General features: G+C 40.2%; 1 protein-coding gene across 1 annotated transcript in view; it reads left to right on the plus strand.

The window, feature by feature from the left end:
- The window catches only part of drosha (drosha ribonuclease III), a 68,332-nt gene that overhangs the window by 8,557 nt on the left and 37,332 nt on the right, over positions 1–22,443 (plus strand). The window contains exons 13-21 of the mRNA XM_077735479.1: positions 1,528–1,652; positions 4,872–4,971; positions 6,625–6,732; positions 9,204–9,311; positions 15,015–15,153; positions 15,228–15,288; positions 16,610–16,669; positions 19,658–19,757; positions 19,970–20,072. Of these exons, the coding sequence (XP_077591605.1) occupies positions 1,528–1,652; positions 4,872–4,971; positions 6,625–6,732; positions 9,204–9,311; positions 15,015–15,153; positions 15,228–15,288; positions 16,610–16,669; positions 19,658–19,757; positions 19,970–20,072 (904 nt within the window). The remainder of the gene's footprint in view (positions 1–1,527; positions 1,653–4,871; positions 4,972–6,624; positions 6,733–9,203; positions 9,312–15,014; positions 15,154–15,227; positions 15,289–16,609; positions 16,670–19,657; positions 19,758–19,969; positions 20,073–22,443) is intronic.

Here is a 22,443-nt window from a genome sequence, read left to right on the forward strand (position 1 = left end):
CACCGAAAAGCGCATAAAAGCCAGGCACGAATTCCGAAGACGACGACGATATGACAGTTTGGCTTCTTGTCTTCCTCCCGTCCTCCAATTTTGATCAGGGTGAACCCCCACTGACCCGGAAAATTCCATCAGAGTGGCGAGGGAGGAGGAGGAGGAGGAGCCATTAGATCGTAAATTACCTGCTGATGCTACATTTATATCTCGGCCCAAAAACCTTTGGAAACATTCCACTTACATCTAGTCAGGAAAATGTTTCATTTTTCGGCAAGACATTTTTATTTCCGTCCCTTTTTAGCTAGTTTATTTATTTTTTTACTCCACTCAAACTCCATCCAGAATTAACGACTACTGCAAAATGACTGTAATTGTTAATGTTTTCGACAACTAATTATCATTCAAACAATATTTTTGGGTTGTAATAAAAATGTAAGCATTCTTTTGCAATGGAGAAAATTTCTATAAAAAAAATCCGCATTTTTTTGCCATTGCCAAGCAGCGCTTTACTTCTAGTACTTCTACTTATTAAATAATGTGGTTCCAGAACTTTTCTCATAACTTGAATTTTTAGTAAGCAGATCAGTACTTTATATATAAATTCCGTAACAGTTATATCTCTACTTAGAAAATTAATTGGTGCCAGAACTTGTCTCATAACTTTAATTTTTCGTAAGCAGATCAGTACTTTATATGTAAATTCCGTATTTTGTTCCTCAGTCCTCAAAAAACTACCAGTTCAACCCTTTAAAAATAACCAGTGTCCCAATTTTGTATGAAAGATGCGAACAACAGACAAAAAATGTATAAAAATGATTTATTAATGTAATGAAATGAAGTAAAGGTACAACTGTAAATGTCTCAAAAACTAAATAAGGTATTAAAAGTCTTCAATGAGACAAACTGTCTAAAATAGACAAAAAATACACTTTAATCTTAAAAGATTATTTTTTTCCACAACTACATACAGGAAATGAATGAATGAATGAAATAATAGTCCCATTATTATTTGTAAAATGGCCGTAGTGGACATATAGATCAGCGTATTTACTCCATCAATATTAGCGCACTCTCATTAGATAGACACGTCCTCTGCTGTGTTTGCTCAAGGTCTCCTGGGCGGTGGAGGGGGGGGCTAATTATAGCATGAGCTGTCAATCAAAGACCGCGCGATTATTAGCCGCATTAGCATCGTGGGATTGGCGGTCAAGCCAAAGTCAGGCGACATGGCGCCCTTCCAGGAAAACTGTTCCTACCTTAGCGTAGCATCCATTTAGTCACATGTTGACAAACACCCAAAATCAATGTACGGGTTAATCGTTTAGCACGTTTGGATCCGTTTTTTTTTTAATGACTTTGCGCGGCGCTAACGCGGCTAATATCATGGCGAGTGGCGGCGGACCTCTGACCATCTGTCGCCGCTCAGTTTGTCGCCGTCCGGTCGTCCGATCTGGTTTTAAAAGGTGCGATGTTAGACCTCGGGGGTCCTTGACTCCTCCCACGGCGGCGCTAACTTCTGATTTGTTTTGCTAGAAACCCAGCTCGGTGAGGATTGACCAGCTGGACCGGGAGCAGTTCAACCCGGATGTCATCACCTTTCCAATCATCGTTCATTTTGGGATAAGACCCGCCCAGTTGAGCTATGCCGGAGACCCGCAGTAAGTTCTTTTAAGTCCTCCTTAAACTTTAATGACCCCGATTTTTCGACAGTTTCAAGGCTAAAGTTGTGTTATAATTACTATTCTACCACTAGGTTAGGTTGTCAAATATTCTTGGAAAAAATATTTGATATAGTAGTGTATAGTATAGTATTTTCTTGTTTAAAGAAATGGGAAAACAGTTAAAAACAGTAAGACCCAGACTTTTCGACATATTCAAGGCAAAAGTCGTGTTATAATTACCATTATACCAATAGACTAGCTTGAGACATATTCTTGGAAAAAATATTTGATATAGTAGTGTATAGTATAGTATTTTCTTGTTTAAAGAAATGGGAAAACAGTTAAAAACAGTAGGACCCAGATTTTTTGACAGTTTCAAGGCTAGAGTTGTGTTAAAATTAACATTCTACTACTAGATTAGGTTGTAATATATTCTGGGAAAAATATTTGATATAGTAGTGTATAGTATAGTATTTTATAGTTTAAAGAAATGGGACAGCAGTTAAAAACAGTAGGACCCAGATTTTTCGACAGTTTCAAGGCTAAAGTCATATTATAATTAACATTCCACCACTAGATTAGGTTGTGAAATATTCTGGGAAAAATATTTGATGTAGTAGTGTATGGTATAGTATTTTAGTGTTCAAAGAAATGGGACAACAGTTAAAAAAGGTAGAGATGTCCTTTTTACAGGCAAAATAAAACGTTTTGTACTATTTTTTACATTTACTTTGGCGAAACAGACTTTGGCGAATGAAGAAAGAATCAAATAAGATAAAATCGCCAATGAGAACATTTACAAAAAGCTAGTTTTCGATAATAACCCTCTTATAAGTCACAGAATCGCTCAAATTAGGATAAATAAAGACATCCAGGTATTCTAATTTTCATTTCCAAAGTATCTTAATTATCATTATTCCAATTCAACTATGATTTGTACACACATTGTCATCCCAGCTTTTGAGCGCGCTAACCGTCGAGCTACTTGCTAACAGTCCATTTTACTTAGCCACTCATTCCTGAGCTAATTAGAGATCATCATTTCCTCCAATCCAAATAAGCGTATGTCAAATCCCGTGTATATTTTTCCTTCCCCGACTCCCGGCCCTCTCCTCATTGGCCGACGCTCTCCCCGGACTCCGGCAAGTTTGCGGAAGGCAAAAACGCCAGCAGACTGACAGATTAGAAAAGGGAATAGACGGCGGGCAAGATTCACGGCGTGACATTTCCGCATGCGCCGTCACGGGTTCCTCGGCGGCGGGAGGCTGGGGACGCGCTTTATTTCACGCAGGTGGGAATAGTGTACTGTGCCGCCGCATAATTAACCAAAGAAAACGTCTAGATCATCACAGACGTCTTCCCTGGGGACGCCGATTGGGGTCTCAGTTTTTAGAGGAGGTCCTCCAAAAGTCAAACTATTCCACGCCATAAATTTATGGACGCTGACGTCTTTTAACTAGCTAAATGTAAAACAAAAAATGCCCCCAGTGGATTGTGGACCTTGCCGGACCTTCCGGTGCTGGTGCACCGTATGCAGGGGGCGCCGTGTCAAAGGCCAGGGAGTAATGTGAAGGTGGTAGTGGCCGCGTGGGAGCATTAACATTTAACGGCAACATTTCCCAGACTCTCGGAATTGAAACCTTGACGCTCCGGGTGTGGGTAGCTAGGAGATAAGAGTGTACCTATTCACCACTAGGGTGTGCATTGCATGCTGGGAAGTGGCCCTAAAGACGAGGGAGAACTTTAAATGGGTTTGGTGGAAGATCCGAGGGTGCTGGGTTAAGTTAACAAATGTTATGTTGACATGTTTTAAAGGGTTTGTCATTGGTTGGTGGTCAAGTTGAGTTGAATTAAACCCGGGAAAATGCTATTTATTATTATTGTTTGAACTCAGGACATGACTTATCGGTATAGAGATGATTATATGATGGTATTTCTGTTTTTTTCCAGTCAGCGAAAACCTGGAAAAAGATGGCGGTTTAGAAAAGAGTATTACAACCAAAAAAACTATTTTAATTTGTTCTAATTTACTACTTACAAAGTAACACATTCCTATCCAGTGGTTATGATCTTTAATACTAAAATGTGACATTATTCTGTACAGATAAATGTAATTGGAGTGAGACTTGATTGACGGCATCAACTTTAAATTTTACTTAAAGTACCTGATTATACACTTAAAAAATATTTTTTTAATCTTTGATTACACTAAATTTAAAGCTTCTTGTGCAATGACCAAGGCAAAAATGTTCATAAATTCCACAGTGGCTTTCCAGTTGGGACTTGCTCATATCTCAAATTAGTCTCTTATCTCAAGGCAAAAATTTGCTCGAAATTTTTAATTTAAATTTTTTAAGGATACTTCTATGACAAACTATTACTGTATAGCATTTCTGGTCCTCTATAGACTTAAATTTATCAAAAATAACTTAATAAGTCACATTGACAGATTCCCATTTTGTCATTTTATAATGTCTATAATACTAAATGCTTATTCTATTCCCCGATAAAATAAAATACCCAGATTTAGTCACTTTCCTGCTCATAACAAATACATCCTCGGACTAATAACGGCCAAGGTGCGCTATGCTAATGAAATCCGGGAGCGGAAAGCTCGCGGCGGCGAATCTCCGGAAAAGGTCACCGGCGCAGACCGGGGACGTGAAGGCCTCCCCGATGGATATTCCGCCCTTCTCTGAGCCTTCCGCTAATCGGCTCCTTCCCCGGCTCGCTCTCTTAATGAAGTCCCCGTTCTTAAAGCTCTATAATTGTCCCATTCCGCCACCCCAGTCCCTTTCACGGGGTCCGAATGGCGGTCAAAGCCGTACCCCCCCACCATCAATGTCCGCCCCTTCCAATCGTAATTGAATGATTCCGGCCAAATGAGGAAAAAAGCCCGTTGAATAAGAGCGGAACGGTCACGCTCGGCGCATCAATCGCGAGTCTTGATTGAAAACGCGGGTCGAGAGGGAGGAGGGGGCGGGGTCTAAGCCAGGGATGGCCGAGAGTCACCTTGCGATAACGCACCCGGACAATCTTTTGCCATGCAAATGAAGGTGAAGACGACGAAAAGCTGAAAGGGAGGCGGCCAAAAGTAAGGCTAGCTTAGCTAAACAAAAGCGGCTAAAGGAGCGAAGTACGCATCAGGACGGTCGCTAATTAGGTTTCATATCAGCCAAGCGGCAAATGAAATATTGGGTATCTTTTGCTTTTCAGGTACCAGAAGCTGTGGAAGAGCTACGTGAAATTGCGCCACCTGCTGGCGAACAGCCCCAAGGTCAAGCAACTGGATAAGCAGAAGCTCACGCAAAGAGAGGTAAGTGACCACCAGGCGCCAGGGAAACATTAGCAACGTTAGCATTCCTGCACTCGGATCATTTCGGATCCATCGTCTCGCTCACTGGTAGCAAACAAAAATATTATCATATTTACAGGTATAGGTGTTGGTTATGGGGATAGGTATTGGGTATAGGTATTGGGTATAGGTATTGGGTATAGGTATTGGGTATAGGTATTGGGTATAGGTATTGGGTATAGGTATTGGGTATAGGTATTGGGTATAGGTATTGGGTATAGGTATTGGGTATAGGTATTGGGTATAGGTATTGGGTATAGGTATTGGGTATAGGTATTGGTTATAGGTATTGGTTACAGGTATAAGTGTAGGTATAAGTATAGGTATATGTTATAGGTTATAGGTATAGGTATTGGGTACAGGTATTGGTAATAGGTAATAGGGTATAGGTTATAGGTATTGGTATGGGTATTGGGTATAGGTATTGGGTATAGGTATTGGGTATAGGTATTGGGTATAGGTATTGGGTATAGGTATAGGTATAAGTATAGGTCATAGGTTATAGGTATAGGTATTGGGTACAGGTATAGGTATAAGTATAGGTCATAAGTTATAGGTATAGGTATTGGGTACAGGTATTGGTAATAGGTAATAGGGTATAGGTTATAGGTTTTGGGTATAGGTTTTGGGTATAGGTATTGGGTATAGGTATTGGTTATAGGTATAGGTATAAGTATAGGTCATAGGTTATAGGTATTGGGTACAGGTATTGGTAAAAGGTAATAGGGTATAGGTTATAGGTTTTGGGTTTTGGGTATAGGTATAGGTTAATTACATATATATATTTTATCCTCATTAGAGTATCATTTATTTGATTTGCATAATGTTTAGTTCATGAATCTTGGTTGGTTGGCCCATCCCGCCCGAAAACTGGGTCCGGACCTCCACCGATGTCGCTAGTGGCCAACCAACGAATGACCCGAGTTGCCCGTCTGCTTACCTTTTTTAATAATTGCCGCCACTGACCTTGCCTCTGACCACGCGCCACAAACATTTCCATGTCATTTGCAGCCATGCAGCTGTGCGGCGTCGGCGCGTGCCCGCGGCGGCAACGGCGGCGTGGGCGAGCGTGTTCACTTTGATGCCGAGTTCAAAGTCGTTGGGCATTATTTATTCATGCCTTTGTTGTTCTTATTTCCTCTGCGAGGCAGAAATTCCTGGCGTTCCATTTGAAGCGGCTCACCGGGAGTCGCTCGCTATCCGACCAATCCCACACACGCGCACGTACCACGCCGCCCTGCGCGTAATGACTCGGTGTACGTTCCTTTAGGCCGCCATGACGGTCTGAACGCACAGGTCTTCATCATTCCACTGTCTACGTATGCAAAAAAAATAGCGCCATTTATTTCAAAGTCCCACAACTCAATCCGTACAGTCATTTTTTTAAATCCCGTATTTTTTTACGTAAATTAGTCACAAAACAGGCAAATCAACGATATTTTTTTTAGCTCAAAGCTAAGAACAAATTGAAGATAAGTCAAGTTTGTCCAAGTCAGGTAGTTCAACGTATCGTTTTATTAACGCAAAAGCTGAAACTGTTTTTGACAGTTTCTGTGGTTCCCAAGATGGCCGATGTCAGTCAATAACATGCCTACGTCTGTTTTTGTTCGTCAGGAAGCGCTTCAAAAGATCCGTCAGAAGAACACCATGCGGCGAGAGGTCACCGTGGAACTCAGTAGTCAAGGATTTTGGAAGACTGGAATCCGATCCGATGTTTGTCAGGTAAATTTCAATTTAAATTAGCCCTATTTATTTATTTACTTAGTTATATCCTAATGATTTATGTCTAAAATGTCTTTTGCTGTGTCTGTATTCTCACCCACTCGCTACTGTGACAGTGAAATTTCCCAATTATGGAATGAACAATGTTATCTAATTGTGATATTACATACAATATTCTTTTTCATTTCAATTGGAATTTGACAATATTGCCACTCAAAATAGATTAGATAGAGAAAATTTGTAAATATTTTAATTTAAAAAAATCCTATTTTAATATTGAAAAATGTGAGAAACGTACAATTATGCAAAAATAGCTTTTTATCTTTTTATCTCCAATTAAAATAGAAATAATGTATAAAAATAAAGCAAATACTCTTGTAAAACTGAAAAATATGATAACCAAATTTATACTACTGCAAGAAATTATACTACTATAAGAAATTATACTACTATAAGAAATTATACTACTACAAGAAATTATACTACTACAAGAAATTATACTACTACAAGAAATTATACTACTACAAGAAATTATACTATATTATACTCAGAAAGAAAATTAAAAATACATTCTAAAGTCTTAAAATCAAAACCCACTACCAATTATTCCCCTTTTCCCAAACCCAAACAGATTTGAACCAATTGAAGCCGCCATTAATGTCAGCCATAAAACAAGTTCCACTTATCCAAACTTATCTTACCCTAACTTATCTTTTTCCCCCCCAAAAAAACTCGAATGTGACTAGTGGCAGCTACTAAATAATGCAAGCGCCAATCCCTCTGAGGAAAGAAGCTGCGATTCTGGGTTCAACCGTCCTCGCCATTCTCGCCATCCTCGCCGTTACCACACGTTGCATCAGCGTAGCGCTCAATACACCCGCGTCCAAAGCCCGATAACCCAACCCACCACCTTATTTTTTCGTCTTTTTACCCATTCCCCGCAATCCACGTCCAATTTACATCAACGAAAAAGATCGTATACTTTCTACTGGACCTCCATTTTGGATCAGCTCATTGAAACTCAAAAAAAAATCCCACTATTGGACGTCTCTGGCCCACCCAACGGTTAATTGGCTCTTTAACCGTGTCAGGGAAGGATGTCAAACCCGAACCCTCCCCCCCTAGCACCCCCCGTGGTTCGCCCCCGGTTTCCCTCGTCAACACCTCTCGGCCCCGTGGCGCTAATTAGAACACGGACTCTCCAGCCGGAGGTTAATGTCGGGAAAAGCGCCTTTGCCGCCTCCCGTCTGGCGGACGATTCGCGGGGAAGCGCCGCTAATGACCCCGCAGACGACTTTGGACCGTTATTTTGATCGGACATTTTGTCTGGTGTCTTGTTTATGAGGCGAAGAAGCCCAAAAAGTAGCGATACCTGAAAATTGTATTGAATTGAATGCTGTTATTGTCGTTATACAGATATTAGTAAGGGTTTTTTGTCGGAATGATAGGAAATTTTCACAGATTGTGTAGAAATGGGAGCGTTTTTGGGTGGAATGTTTGGGATTTCTATCTTTTTGGGTTAAGAAATGAAATTAGAGAATGATTGGAGTCAGTCACACGAGATAGTGCCTTCTATACAAATATTGAAACAAGTTTAAGTTTTATTTCATTTAAAACTTGAAACAAGTTGTGAAAATTTGAGGTAATTTCAACAAAAATTTACCAGATTTTTTGGCCTACAAAATGAGGTCAAATATTTTGGAACACCTTATATAAGTGCGCAAATAACAACAAACGGCCAAATAAATAATCAAAAAATAAGTAATACATGACATAAATAAATAACAAAAATAAATAAATAAATAAATAATAAATAACAAAAATAAATAAATAAATAACAAAAATAAATAAATAATAAATAACAAAAATAAGTAAATATGTAACAAATAAAAAAAAAAGTAATAAATAACAAAAAAAATACAATGAATACATAAATAGTAGTCAACATAATATTTGACATCCCAGAATATGTACTGGTAAAAAAAATCAACGAACTGACTAACTGCTCTTAATATAGAGATATTTTTTAACTTTAATTTTATTTTTTAGTTAACTTTTCTGTCCATTCCAGGTAAAGTATTAAAACGACCGTCAGTAAACGTACCGCATTCCCACCCAAGCCGGCGCCAAAGTACCCACGTCAGATAGTCTCGGTCTACCTCAATCCCCCCCAAAGTGAATTTTCCCTCCTGTCCGTCAAAAAGCCTCCCGCTGGGCCACCAAGGGGCTTTGTGATTATTTCACGGGCGTGTTGCCTGGCCGCCACTTAATAAATAATGAGCGGGCGATTGATTCGCGGGCCGCTCCGGTCCGCGGGCTCTGGGCCTTTCGCCCCCCGCCAATCTCTTCATCAGACATTCCCCGCCGTCAACTCCTCTTTCATATCGGACGCCATGCACCCCCCCCCCCCCCCCCCCCCCGCGCTCAGGTCCCGCGCCGCCTCCTTGAGAATTCTCTTTGTGTTCCCACAGCACGCCATGATGCTGCCCGTCCTCACCCATCACATCCGCTACCACCAGTGCCTGATGCACCTGGACCAGCTGATTGGCTACGTCTTCAAGGAGCGATGCCTCTTGCAGGTGAGGGGTTATGGTTAGTTGACCGGACGTTTGGTCGCCCAGACGTTTGGTCGCTGGTCTTTTGGAGTTTACTGTTGAAACCAGCTCTCAAAATTATATTCATGAGAGAGTTTAATATCTAAGAGAGAGAGTTTAATATCTAAGTACTGTTTAATATCTAAGTACTGTTTCATATCTAAGTACTGTTTCATATCTAAGTACAGTTTCATATCTAAGTACAGTTTCATATCTAAGTACTCTTTAACATCTAAGTACTCTTTAATATCTAAGTACTGTTTAATATCTAAGTACTCTTTAATATCTAAGTACTGTTTCATATCTAAGTACAGTTCAATATCTAAGTACAGTTCAGTATCTAAGTACTCTTTAATATCTAAGTACTCTTTAATATCTAAGTACTCTTTAATATCTAAGTGCTCTTTAATATCTAAGTACTTTTTAATATCTAAGTACAGTTGGATGTCAACATCCATGGCAAAACTTCCAAATCCTTTTTAACCTAATACTAAAATTCTAATGAATACTATACCTGTATTACATAGAATATTTCCTTTTCTTACGCATTCCTCTTTTTAAAAAAAAATCAAATTTCCCCCTATTTTAATATAATAAAAATAGCACCATAAAAACCAGTCAACACTCATGATAAAACTACCAAATTCAAGTATTTTCCTCTCAAACTCAAAACTCCAGTTCATTACAGATCACTCTACCAGCCAATTACAATTTAACTACAAAAAAAACAACCTTAAAAGCCATTTTATATTTTATTTTCGGTCCACATACTCTGAATCGGTATTTCTACTCGGGCGGCTCGGGACAGCCGAAAGCACGGAGCCATGTGACACCCGTTGTGACACCGCTGTATTATTTAAAAGCTGCCATGGTTAATAAGTGCAAGCCGGTTCAGGCTAGCGGGGAGATTTGGCGACCAAATCCTCATTATTTGGACCCAAAACAGTTCGGGGTGGCCTGGAATTTCCGTGGGAGGGAGTCAACTAAGGTAGCCCACCACGGTTACGTCTTTGCCGGGGTCTTCCGTGACTCCCCAGGCCTGAAGTTGCGAACCCTTCCCTTAATTCAAAAGCACTCCCGGCCAGATGGGAGACCGCCTTGGGTGCCGTTTTGATGGTTAAAAAACACGCGTCGGCGGCGAAGGAAAGCCGTCCGGCGTCGGCGTTTCGGGAATTTGCCGATATTGATCGGCCATTTGTCAAACCCGCCGCGACGACTTGTCATAATGAGCGTCGGTGAGGAAACGGCGGCAGGCCGAGAGGCTCGCCGCCGGCTGACAAGAACTCCTCGGGAGACTGACATCACTTCCTCTCTCCGGGGGGGAACGTTGACAGTTTGCGGGGCTTAAAGTTGAGGGATGCCGACTTGGCTATAAATAATGACGAAATGTGAGCCGGGACTCGGGCAATTGTAAATTGACACCCACAGATAGTCCTGTCATTTGCAGTCGAGCAGAATTGATGCCGGCTGGAAATATTTTCCTGCAAAAAATCCACGCCAGTTCTGAGTTTCAACCAACATTTGCTGAAAACTCTTCTTAAAAGGACTAAAAATATTCATATTTATCAAAATTGTACATGTATATCAAGCTAGATATGGCTTTTGTTTGGGTTTGTTAGATTGGAAAACACTTGTTTACAATTGCTTGGATCAAATCTTACAATATACATCGTTTTTATGATAATAATCGGACTTAGGTCCTGTTATTGTCCGATTAATATTATAAAAACTATTCATACGGTATGATTTGATCCAAGGATATGTAAAATATTCATATTTATCAAAATTGTACATGCATATCTATCTTAATATGGCTTTTGTTTGGGTTTGTTAGATTGGAAAACCTTGTTTACAATTCCTTGGATCAAATCTTACCGTATGAAAAGTTTTTATAATTATTATCGAACAATGTCAAGGCCTATGTTCTTCATGTGTTTTTCAATCTAACGTACCCAAACAAAAGCCATATCTAAGTAGATATACATGTACAATTTTGATAAATATGAATATTTTACATATCCTTGGATCAAATCTTACCATATAACTCGTTTTTATAATAATTATCGAACAATAACAAGGCCTATGTCCAATTATTATAATAAAAACTATTCATACGGTAATATTCGATCCAAAAAATTGAAAACAAATGTTTTTAAATCTAACATACCCAAACATAAGCCATATCTCGATAGATAAACATGTACAATTTTGCAGCCCCGACACCGAACACGGTTGAACTAATTGTCAAAACTGCTAAAAATAATAATTCCCCCCTCCATAGCCCCGCCTCCCCACCTCCCCCTCCCTAGCCCCGCCTCCCCAACCCAGCAAGACTATTGTATTTGTCTCTCATTAAAGCTTGCTCAAGCAGGCTAATGATTATTTGAATGGCCTACATTAGCCAAACGTAGCGCCGGCCGAGTCTGCCTTCAAATCAAACCTCAATTAATAATTCAACATTCCAGCTGAATCATTTCCACACAAACCGCACGACCCAATGGCTTTTCTCTCTTTCGTTTTAATATCGAAATACAGTAATTGCAAACTCGTTAGCTAGCATTGATAGACGAAGCGCATTTGCCTTTTAAAAATGAACCACTTTCACTAGCATAACTTTGGCACATTACAACTACTATAACCACTTTAATAACTCTTTATACATTCAATTAAAGCTGCAAACTATATATTTCCCTGTCATACCCTAATCTAGCCTATCTTTCCTCCCCTCTCAAGGTCAATTATCAACTAATTTGAGTTATTAATATCAAATTTAACCACTAAAATGACCCATTCCGACTCTAATCCGCCCTCCTTTGTAGCTTGAATGGCGTTTTTTCCATTGTCAAAGTAGTTTGAAGTCCCTGTTAAACATTTACATGTAAAAACTCAAAGTGTCGCATTGGTTATGGCCATATTTAAGCCCCGCCCACCCCCCTCGACTTGAGGCTTCACGCTGGGACGGCGAGAGTCGTCCCAAAACATCTCAATAATTCAACCGTACAAGTCCTCTGTTATGAAAAGTATGAACATGACTATTTAATTTGTCGTCTGGTTGGCCCCACTTTGCATTTTAACGTGTTTCTAAGTGATAAATAACGTTTGACGCCAAGCCGGACGGCGTGCGGCGGTGGCCATGGCCATTGGTGGTAGCACCCCACTTGTACATACCGTCACAGAAATGTGCATTTCGTTAACCAGAAGGGTTCAATAATTCATAAGCGTGTCATATTGGTATTGCTAATGTGGACTCGTATGTATTTTTGGTGTTGTTAAGTAATGAGAGTTGTCAGGAAATGTAGTAGATGTCGTGTAGTATTGGGATAACAAGCACGCTTTTATATAAAGTTCATCTATCGTCGTTGGTAGGGTTTTTTTTTTGTAGTATTGTGTATCGGTAAAAGGATATCGTGAAGTTTTTCAATGTTGTAAACATTAGTAGATTAGATAACTTTATTTGGGAAATTTTGTTGCCAGAGTAGCAAGAGGTTGAGAATACAGACACAGAAAAATACATTTTAGACATAAATAAATAGGTAATAAATAAGTAAATAAAGAAATAGCTAATACATAAGTAAATAAATAAATGGCTAATAAATAAGTAAATAAATAAATAGCTTATAAATAAGTAAATGAATAAATAGCTAAGTAAATAAATAAATAGCTAATAAGTAAATCAATAAATAGCCAATAAAGAAGTAAATAAATAAATACCTAATAAATAAGTAAATCAATAAATAGCCAATTAAGAAGTAGATAAATAAATAGCTGATAAATAAGCAAATAAATAAATAGCTAAGTAAAAAATAAGTAAGTAATAAGTAAATGAATACATAGCCAATAAAGAAGTAAATAAATAAATAGCTGATAAATAAGTACATCAATAAATAGCTAATGGAGTAAATAAATCAAATAGCTAATAAATAAGTACATACATTTATAGCTAATAGTCAATAAATAAATAGTTATGCTTTTCTCTAGGATACCCATGATAAAATCCATAGACATTTACTTTGTTGATGTTCATTTTCAGAGTTGCCAACTTCTCGGAAATTTCCTGAGTTAAGCCAGGCAAATCAGGCAAATTCTGGAATTTATGACAACCTTGCTAAACTCAGAAAACCTCCCAAATTTCTCACTTGACCATCTCAGAAAATATTTATTGAGTAGCAAAACGAGCCGTCCACTTTACGGCCCGATTTCGATTGACCGCGAGACGCGTCGGCGTTTTGGCGGTGGTGGTGGTCAAGTGCGAACGTTGGCGCCGCCACCGCCACTGACGTGTTTGTGAAGCCCTGACACGTCTTCAACTTGGAATAGAATAGAGCGGCAACACAAAAAAACAAAAACCCCAGCAACTCTCTCCTTGTTTTATTTGCTTTTTTTTTTATCCAACTGTCAACACGGCGCCAAACAAAGCGGCGCTGAGAAGAAGAAGAAGAGAAAAAAAAGAAGTCCAATGGCTTGAATTATTTGTGGCGTGTTCACAGCTTGAAAGCAGAAGGCCTCTTTTGGCGTAGCGCCGCCGCCACCGCTAAATATTCAAGAGCTAGCGTTAGCGTTTTACATATACATCTCATTGGAGCTTGAAATTGATTTCCACTTGTCTGAAAGGAGACCCATGCAGCTTGCTGCCTGCTTTATTTTGGCGGCAGGAGCTTGCGCTAGCTCGCGACTTAGCCTAACATAAGATTGACAAATGCTCCGCACAGTTTTCCCTTTATTACGCTTTTCAGGCACCGTTAAACGATGATTACTTTGACGTTTGGTCCCCAGACGTTTGGTCGCTCTGACGTTTGGTCGCTCGGATGTTTGGTCGCCCGGACGTTTGGTCGCTCGGATGTTTGGTCGCCCCGGACGTTTGGTCGACCGGACGTTTGGTCGACCGGACGTTTGGTCGACCGGGCGTTTGGTCGACCGCACGTTTGGTCATCCGGACGTTTGGTCGCCAGTCAAATGTACTTAGATATTAAAAAGTACTAGGATATTACTCTAAACTCTCTCAGATATTAAACTCTCTCTCTCATGAACATAATTTTGAGCACCACTTTGTCGATGTCGTTTTTGGGCTAAAAAAAATTGGTCTTAAAAAAATTAGGCTCAAATTTTGAGCTAAAAATAGCCTGGTGTCTGTTTCGGGGTCTGCTATAGACGTCCAATCCTCTAGGACTGGGAGGGGCGACTTTGAAACTAATTGTTTGTGATAATGATGTTATTTATTCAAAATGACTGGCCTAATATCATACTTTTAAATCTTTGTTTACTTCCATAAACCCAAAATACAGCAACTAAATTCTTCGACCCATTCTTTAGCCTTTAACTAACACCCCCAAAGTCTATCATTACTTTAAATTATCTTCAAAAAGTAAAGTAAGCCATCCTTTTCTTCATCAGCATCCTTTCCACACAGACTTTTGGATCATTGTTTACTTCAAGAAACCCAAAATACCCAAAATTCTTCGATCCACCCTAACTTTATCATTACTTTAAATTCCGATTCTTTTCCCAAAGCTAAGCTAACCCATATTTTTAACAAACATTTATTCCATAGTACCAACTCTTCATCTTTTGTCTTCCCTCACCAAATGGACTTCCAGCAAAGTACTCTAAGAATATCTGTAAAAACTTCTCATTAATTTGTACTCCCACAGCGTCAACTATAACATCCCATTGTCTTTTTTCTGATCCTAGCTGGCCATGACTCACCCAAGTCACCACCTCAACTTCGGAATGAACCCGGACCACGCCCGCAACTCCCTGTCCAACTGCGGCATCCGTCAACCCAAATACGGAGACAGAAAAGTCCACCACATGTACATGAGAAAGAAAGGTCAGTCTCATTCTGTCTTTGGAACCCGTTGAGCCAAAATGGCCACCCACCCTGACATTTTTCTCCCCTTGAAGGAATCAACACTTTGATTAACATCATGTCCCGCCTGGGCCAAGATGACCCGTCCCCCTCCAGGTAGGACACCCGCCGACACGGCAAACGCCGCCGCTATCGCTAACCCCGCGGGAGCAATCGAAAACGCCGGCCTGGTGATTAACAATCCCAGCGGGCTTGCCGAGAGGAAAATTAACTGGTGACCGTGGAAGGGGCGGGAGTTCTGTGAGCCAATCAGAGGAGTTCGTTTGAAAACAATGCCGGTTTCCGACTAGGAAACTCAAGTTTCTAATCGTAGCTGTTCAGGAGACAGATTAAACTAGATTAAACTTTAACAGGACTTAACTTTAGGAACGTTTAATGGGAAGTAGTTAATTGCAAAGATGCCAAAGGGAAAGTCTTTAGTTTTTCTGCTTTTTGACCAAAACGTAACATGTAGTTTTTTGGCTTTATTGCGTTTCCTATTCACAATTTTGGCTAAAATACAACTCAAATGCACAGCATTTTTTTGACAGGTTTTGCTTTAGACGGCACCCTCAAACAACTCTAAAAAGTAAACATTGAAGTTTCTGAGGGAAGGGTTTATATACCTTTTGACCAAGGCCAATTGCTCCCTTTATTAATGATTGCAATTCCCTTTATTAAATGATTTAAAAAAGCCTACAAATTACTTATTTACTGACATAGGGTGGACTTAAAAGTCTCAAATTTTCTCCAAATTAGACGTAGTGTCCAATCAGTATGCACTAAATTTCAGATTTGTTAACGGCTTGACTTTTAAAGTACATTGCTTTCTGACACGCTATATTTATATCGTGAAAAGACTGAAATATGACAATATTAGCAGTCATAAATTAAGTTTTTGTCTGATACCAGTGACCAAGCCAATCTGGATTAGATTCCCAAAAAGATCGTACTTACGAAAGAAAAACGTACAAAAGTTGTTATACAATTTCAAAAGATAAAAAAACCTAAAAACGGGAAAAACCTTTACATTGACAGGTATTACATTCCCTTAAATTTACTCATAATTTCAGTCTTGAAAGACTTTTGACTTTAATTGGTCATTTTTTTGTATTAAATACTTAAGCTAGGACTTTAAATCTCATTCAACTTGTATAACAACAATAAAAAACTATTCAATTCCTACCAAGTATAGAATAAAATTCCCCAATCAATTCTGTCAAAATCCTCGACAGAAAGACACCCTTCCTACTGAACACAATGTGATATTTTCTCCCAAAAAAATCCCATTTCACATCCAAAGCATAACCCTTCCACAATCTCCCCCGTCATCCGCCATTATCGCTCGGTACTCAGGCTGGGGAAACTATTCCCGTCCACCGCCGGCACCGCACATTTGTTCTCCGCCCTCTTTTGATGGCGTTCCTTCTTTCCCCAGGATCAATCACAACGAGCGCTTGGAGTTCCTGGGCGACGCCGTGGTGGAGTTCCTCACCAGGTGAGAGCCTTCTTCTTCTTCTTCTTCTTCTTCTCTCGACGCCACGCCTGATAGACGCCAACGCTAATTGAAGTCGAGCCTCTCCCCCAACCACTTCTCTTCCCTCTCATCGTCTCCGTCTTCGGGTGTCTGTCACGAATCTCGGCGGCCGTGCTTTTTCCACGTGCGGGAGGCAGACAGCCATTTTCCCGGTAATTGGAAGCGCCGATATAATTCCCAGCTCCCCCGCCGCCGCCCGCCAACCTGTCACCGCAACTCGCAATTAGCCGTCCGTAACGCTCGGCGGGTTATTGACCGCCAGGCACGCGGTCGGCCGCCGCTACCGCCATGGCCGCCCGCCACTTAGCCTACCCCGTGGCTAATTATACGTCGCTATTATTAATGGAGCGAACCGCCTACGTAAGGGAACCGCCCACTGTTGCCGTGACCCTAACTCACGCGGATTGGAATGATGGCTCAGAGGGGTCTCGCGGTCAAATTAGCAGGGGCGGGTTTACGAATGGGAGTTGTGAGGGGGAAAATAATAATGTTTTTTTAGTTTGGATTTTTCAACCCTGCTATGAGGACAATCAAGAGGGGGGAGTTGGCCAATCCACTGACCGATCGATGTGATTGGTGTCCATTCGAGACGGGGAAATCAAGGAAATCTGGAGTACCGTATTTTCACGACTATAAGGCGCACTTAAAAGTCTTAAATGTTCTCCAAAATAGACAGTGCGCCTTATAATACAGTGCACCTTATATATGGAAAAAACAGAAAACGAAAAACGAAAAACCACCACTGTCGGATATTTAAAAAAAACACAAACACCTGAACTGAAACAATACTGTTAAATATGCAGATGCCATCTTTGTTTACAAAATCTTCCATCATATAGCTCCTCCCCCACTGCAAGATTTGATACCAAAAACATCAACAATGGCTGGCTCTAGAGGTGACTGTGTATCATACCTGGAAGTCAGTAGCAATTACCCTATTTTCACCACTATAGCTTTTTTTGACAAGATTAACTGATTGTTTTTTTGCAAATGGTGAAAAATCCCCACCCAAAAACAATCCTGGTTCGAGCGCATATTAAAAACCAAACGCCGGCGCTTCTGGTCTCGGATTGTTATCGCCGGATGAGACTGACTTCTGGCTCTCTGAATTATTTATCAGCCTCTTGTCCAGTTAAACGGCTACACGGGATCCCAACCAAAAATGCTCGACACCACCCCCAACCACCACCAACCCCTCCCTCGGACGCCATCTGAGCCTTCGTCCAGCCGGCAGAACGGAGGCGGACCCTTGTGGCGCCGTTTCGGCTGCCAGGAAAAAGCCGTCCATCCAAAGGACCGTTTTTTTCAAAGCAGACCATGTCCAATAAATAAGTCCTCTCTCCCAATATTTGCGACTTAATATTTTAGTCAATATTTCTACGCGGTTAAGTTCAGTCAGTCACCATTTTGGACCAGTTCCCTTAAAGATTCTGGATCTGTTTTTTTTTTATAAATCTCTTAATGTCCCGTTTTACTTCTTATACACACAAACTAATTTAATTAATATTTTTTTCACGACTATAAGGCGCACTTAAAAGTCTGAAATTTTCTTCAAAACAGACAGGGCGCCTTATAATACAGTGCGCCTTATATATGGAAAAATCATAAAATAACAAAATAAAATTCCTGACTTATGTATATATATATATATATATATATATATATATATATATATATATATATATATATATATACATACATACATACACACACACACACACACACACACACACATATATATATATATATATAAATATATAGTAGTGTATTTAAAAAAATAAAATAACAATAAAATTCTTGACTTGTGTATATATCTATATCTAAAAAATATAAAGTACTGTATTTTCACGACTATAATGCGCACTTAAAAGTCTTCAATTTTCTCCAAACTAGACAGGGCGCCTTATAATCCAGTGAGCTTTATATATGGAACAAAAATTGATTTACCCGTATTCTCACGACTATAATGCGCACTTAAAAGTCTTCAATTTTCTCCAAACTAGACAGAGCGCCTTATATATGGAACAACAATTAAAATATGTCATTCATTGGCGGTGCGCCTTATAATGTGGTGCGCCTTATATACGGTACACAATATTCAAGAATCCATTCTCAAAACTATTGAAAATTTCCAATAAAACTCATTTTTTTGGAACTGTCTCCCTCTGCATAGTTGAAACCAAAGGCCCAAATATTAGTTTCAATTAAATTTCACTTTTTATTCATTCCATCAGCTTTTGTTTCCCAATTTAGTGGACGGGAAGAAGAAGGCCACCTGCGTTCCCGTCCCACCGTCGATCACAAACGGCTAAATGAAACTTAATCTAGAAATCGGATGAAATCGAATGACACGCCGCCGGTTGGGCCCGCGTCGCCCGCTAATGAAAATGGAAGCCAGTCGTCCCGGGAGCCAGCTGTGGCGTGCGTGCCTTCGTGCGGGTCGAGAGCCACGAGCCAACTCAAAAATGGAGTCGAAATTGGAGAAACGAATCATTTGGGAGAGTCGTTCACTGGCCCACCTTGAAATGACGCCAGACAGTCTTCTTCCCGTTGTGTATTCTGATAGAAAATGTGAGGTTTTTGTGGGATACACCCGTGTTCAAATGTCCTGGAAAAAAATGGAATACAATAATAGTGGATTAACGGAGTTGGCTGCTGTGGAAAATCATCAAAATTGCTTTGAAAAGGACATTTTTAAACTGTTTTTAGCTTCCAAAAAGTCTGGAAACTATTCTTAAAGTAGTTCTCTCTTATTTTGGTAAGTGACTCTATACGTTATAAACTTAATTGGAGGCCATCTTGCCTAAAACAAAAAACATTTAATTTTTTCTACAAATAGAACCTCTACTTCGCATTTCATTAACATTTTTACTTAATTTGGACGTCTATACCCGTCAATTCCACTGAATAAATTAACTCAAAGTCCTTATTTCTTTATTTCCTTGACAGTGTACACTTGTACTACCTTTTCCCCGCTTTGGAAGAAGGCGGTTTGGCCACCTACAGAACCGCTATCGTACAGAATCAACACTTAGCCATGCTAGCTAAGGTAAGATTGGTTTTGTTTTCTTCTTAAAAAAAGAATGCTAACAGAACGGGTCTTCTGATAAAACTCCATTAAAAGTCTTTGAATATGTTTACCTTTAAGTCCAATTTGAATTGGATTTTTGGGCAACAAAAAAATAACTTGCCTTTTTTTACTATACTGTACTAATTTAATTTTTTTGTTTTGCCTAACCCAGCTTGTAATATTTTTTACAGAAACTGGAGTTAGATCGCTTCATGCTTTACGCCCACGGACCAGACTTGTGTCGGGAATCGGACCTACGGCACGCCATGGCCAACTGCTTCGAAGCCCTCATTGGTGAGTGCTAGCTCCTCATTTTCAGACTAAAATACGAACCCAAAAACGATTATTTTTGAACATTACGACCTAAAATATCTTCAAAAATTCTAGCAGACCCACAGAACATTTATTCTAAACATTGACGGGTAGATTATGCTAACTAGCTGTACGAAAAATGCACCAAAAAGTTCATTAATAGCTGCCATTGCAATTTTTTTTTTAATAAACCAACCCTTTAGAAAACATTGATGAAAAATTTTTAACTGTAAATGTAGCCCACACATTTCCTTTTCTAACAGCTCAAATAACACTTTAGCAAACATTCCTAATGAGTCACAGTCTTTAAAAAAACTTAATACAAACTCACAATCTTAAAAAAAACTACAAAAACGTCTACCTCGAAATATTTCCCGTACACTAAAACATTTACTCCTTTTCCACTTACTAATCCAAGCCACGATAACCCCAAAAATCTATCAAATCACCCTTTCCAGCTCCCAAAACGATTTGACAACCCATCTCAATTACTTTTAGCCCTTGTCTTTGCGACCAATCTTTCCTTCTATCTCCTCTTAAAAACCTCACTTCCGTTTGAGCCATTAAGATGCTTATCGTAGCTCGCTACCTTACGCCGTTGACCCGGAAACCACGCTTCCACCCGCGTTCCGACGACCTCCGATTGCCCCCTCGTGGTCCTCGGCGAGCTAATCCCGAACGTCTCGAGAGCCGCGGCGTCTGCAGCTTTTTCTTATCTTATCTCAATCCCGATTCTCGGCTCGAGCTTTCGAGAAATCTCATTCTTCTTACTCCTCCTTCTTCGTTTTTGGCGGAAAAGCGCTGACTGGCTCTGACACCCCGGCCCCCCGTTGGCCTCGAGGGTCCGCGTACTTGTCACGGCTTCATTATCGGCGGAGACAAAGTGGTAATCTATTCCGTCCCGTGGCTGTCGGCGGCGAAACGCCAAGCTGGAAGCCGCCTCCCCCTTCCCTTTCATCCGTGCCACTTCTCCAATTTCAACTTAATAAAAGTGATGAATAAACACGGAGCTTCTAAAGGGAAACCTACGAAACGGAAAAGTGCTGTCAGAGACAAGGCTGCCAAACACCCGGAAAAAAACAGCAGACGCAAAGAAAAGTGGAACTCCTTTGAGGGGGGGGGGGGGCGTCATCACGTTCTCGTCTGATGTCGTCTCCCTTTTCTCTGCCGGGGACTTTTTGTCATCTTCATTTCAGTTTTGGCTCTCAAACGCCGGTTTCAAGACCTTGTTAGCGACAAGTCTTTCCACTTTCTCCGCTTGTCTTTTTGAGCTCTCTCTCTCTCGACGGCTTTTTCTCAAATCTCTGCTTCGGCTGTTATTAGCCGGGAGAATGCCACGCGGGCCGTGAGTCATCCGGTCCATGTTGAACTCTTCCCCTCATACAAGATACTCCTCTAAAATGCCGGTGCTCGGACGTTTGGTCACCCGGTATTTTGGTCGCTGGTCAAATGGGGACACAGAGTTTGCTGTTGAAACCAGCTCTCAAGATTATATTCATAAGAGAGAGTTTAATATCTAAGAGAGAGAGTTTAATTTCTAGGAGAGAGAGTTTAATATCTAAGAGAGAGTTTAAAAACTAAGAGAGAGTTTAATATCTAAGAGAGAGTTTCATATCTAAGAGAGAGAGTTTAATATCTAAGAGAGATAGTTTCAAATCTAAGAGAGAGAGTTTAATATCTAAGAGAGAGAGTTTCATATCTAAGAGAGAGAGTTTAATATCTAAGAGAATGAGAGTTTAATATCTAAGAGAGAGAGAGTTTAATATCTAAGAGAGTTTCATATCTCAGAGTTATTTTAATATCTAAGAAAGAGGTTAATATCTAAGAGAGAGAGTTTAACATCTAAGAGAAAGTTTAATATCCAAACAAGAGTTTCATATCAAGAAAGAGAGCTTAATACCTGAGAGTTTAATATCTGAGTTTCCTATCTAAGAGAGTTTCATATCTAAGAGAGAGTTTTTCATATCTAAGAGAAATAGTTTAATATTGAAGTACTGTTTAATATTTAAGTACTGTTTAATATCCAAGTACTTTTGACCGGCGACCAAACGTCCTATCACAAAAATCCCAGTCTATTCCTTCTCACCTCCATTTTTGCAAAACCCCACCTTGGCGCCATGCCCAAATCTAAATTCAACTCCACACCTTCACCGCAACTCTTAATCGCCCAATTGATCCGTCAAAGCCGCCCCGCTTCGGGGCGGGGGGCACCTACTACCCGCAGAATAAGCAATTCACCCATCCCGTACACCCGCACTCTACCACGCGCTCATAACATCAGGAGCGCCGCCGCTGCCTTCGTCTCCATTCCACCTGTTTCTTGACCTCTGTTTTATTTGTTTCTCCGCGGCGG

This window comes from Stigmatopora nigra, chromosome 16 (assembly GCF_051989575.1).
Source record: "Stigmatopora nigra isolate UIUO_SnigA chromosome 16, RoL_Snig_1.1, whole genome shotgun sequence".
NCBI lineage: Eukaryota > Metazoa > Chordata > Actinopteri > Syngnathiformes > Syngnathidae > Stigmatopora > Stigmatopora nigra.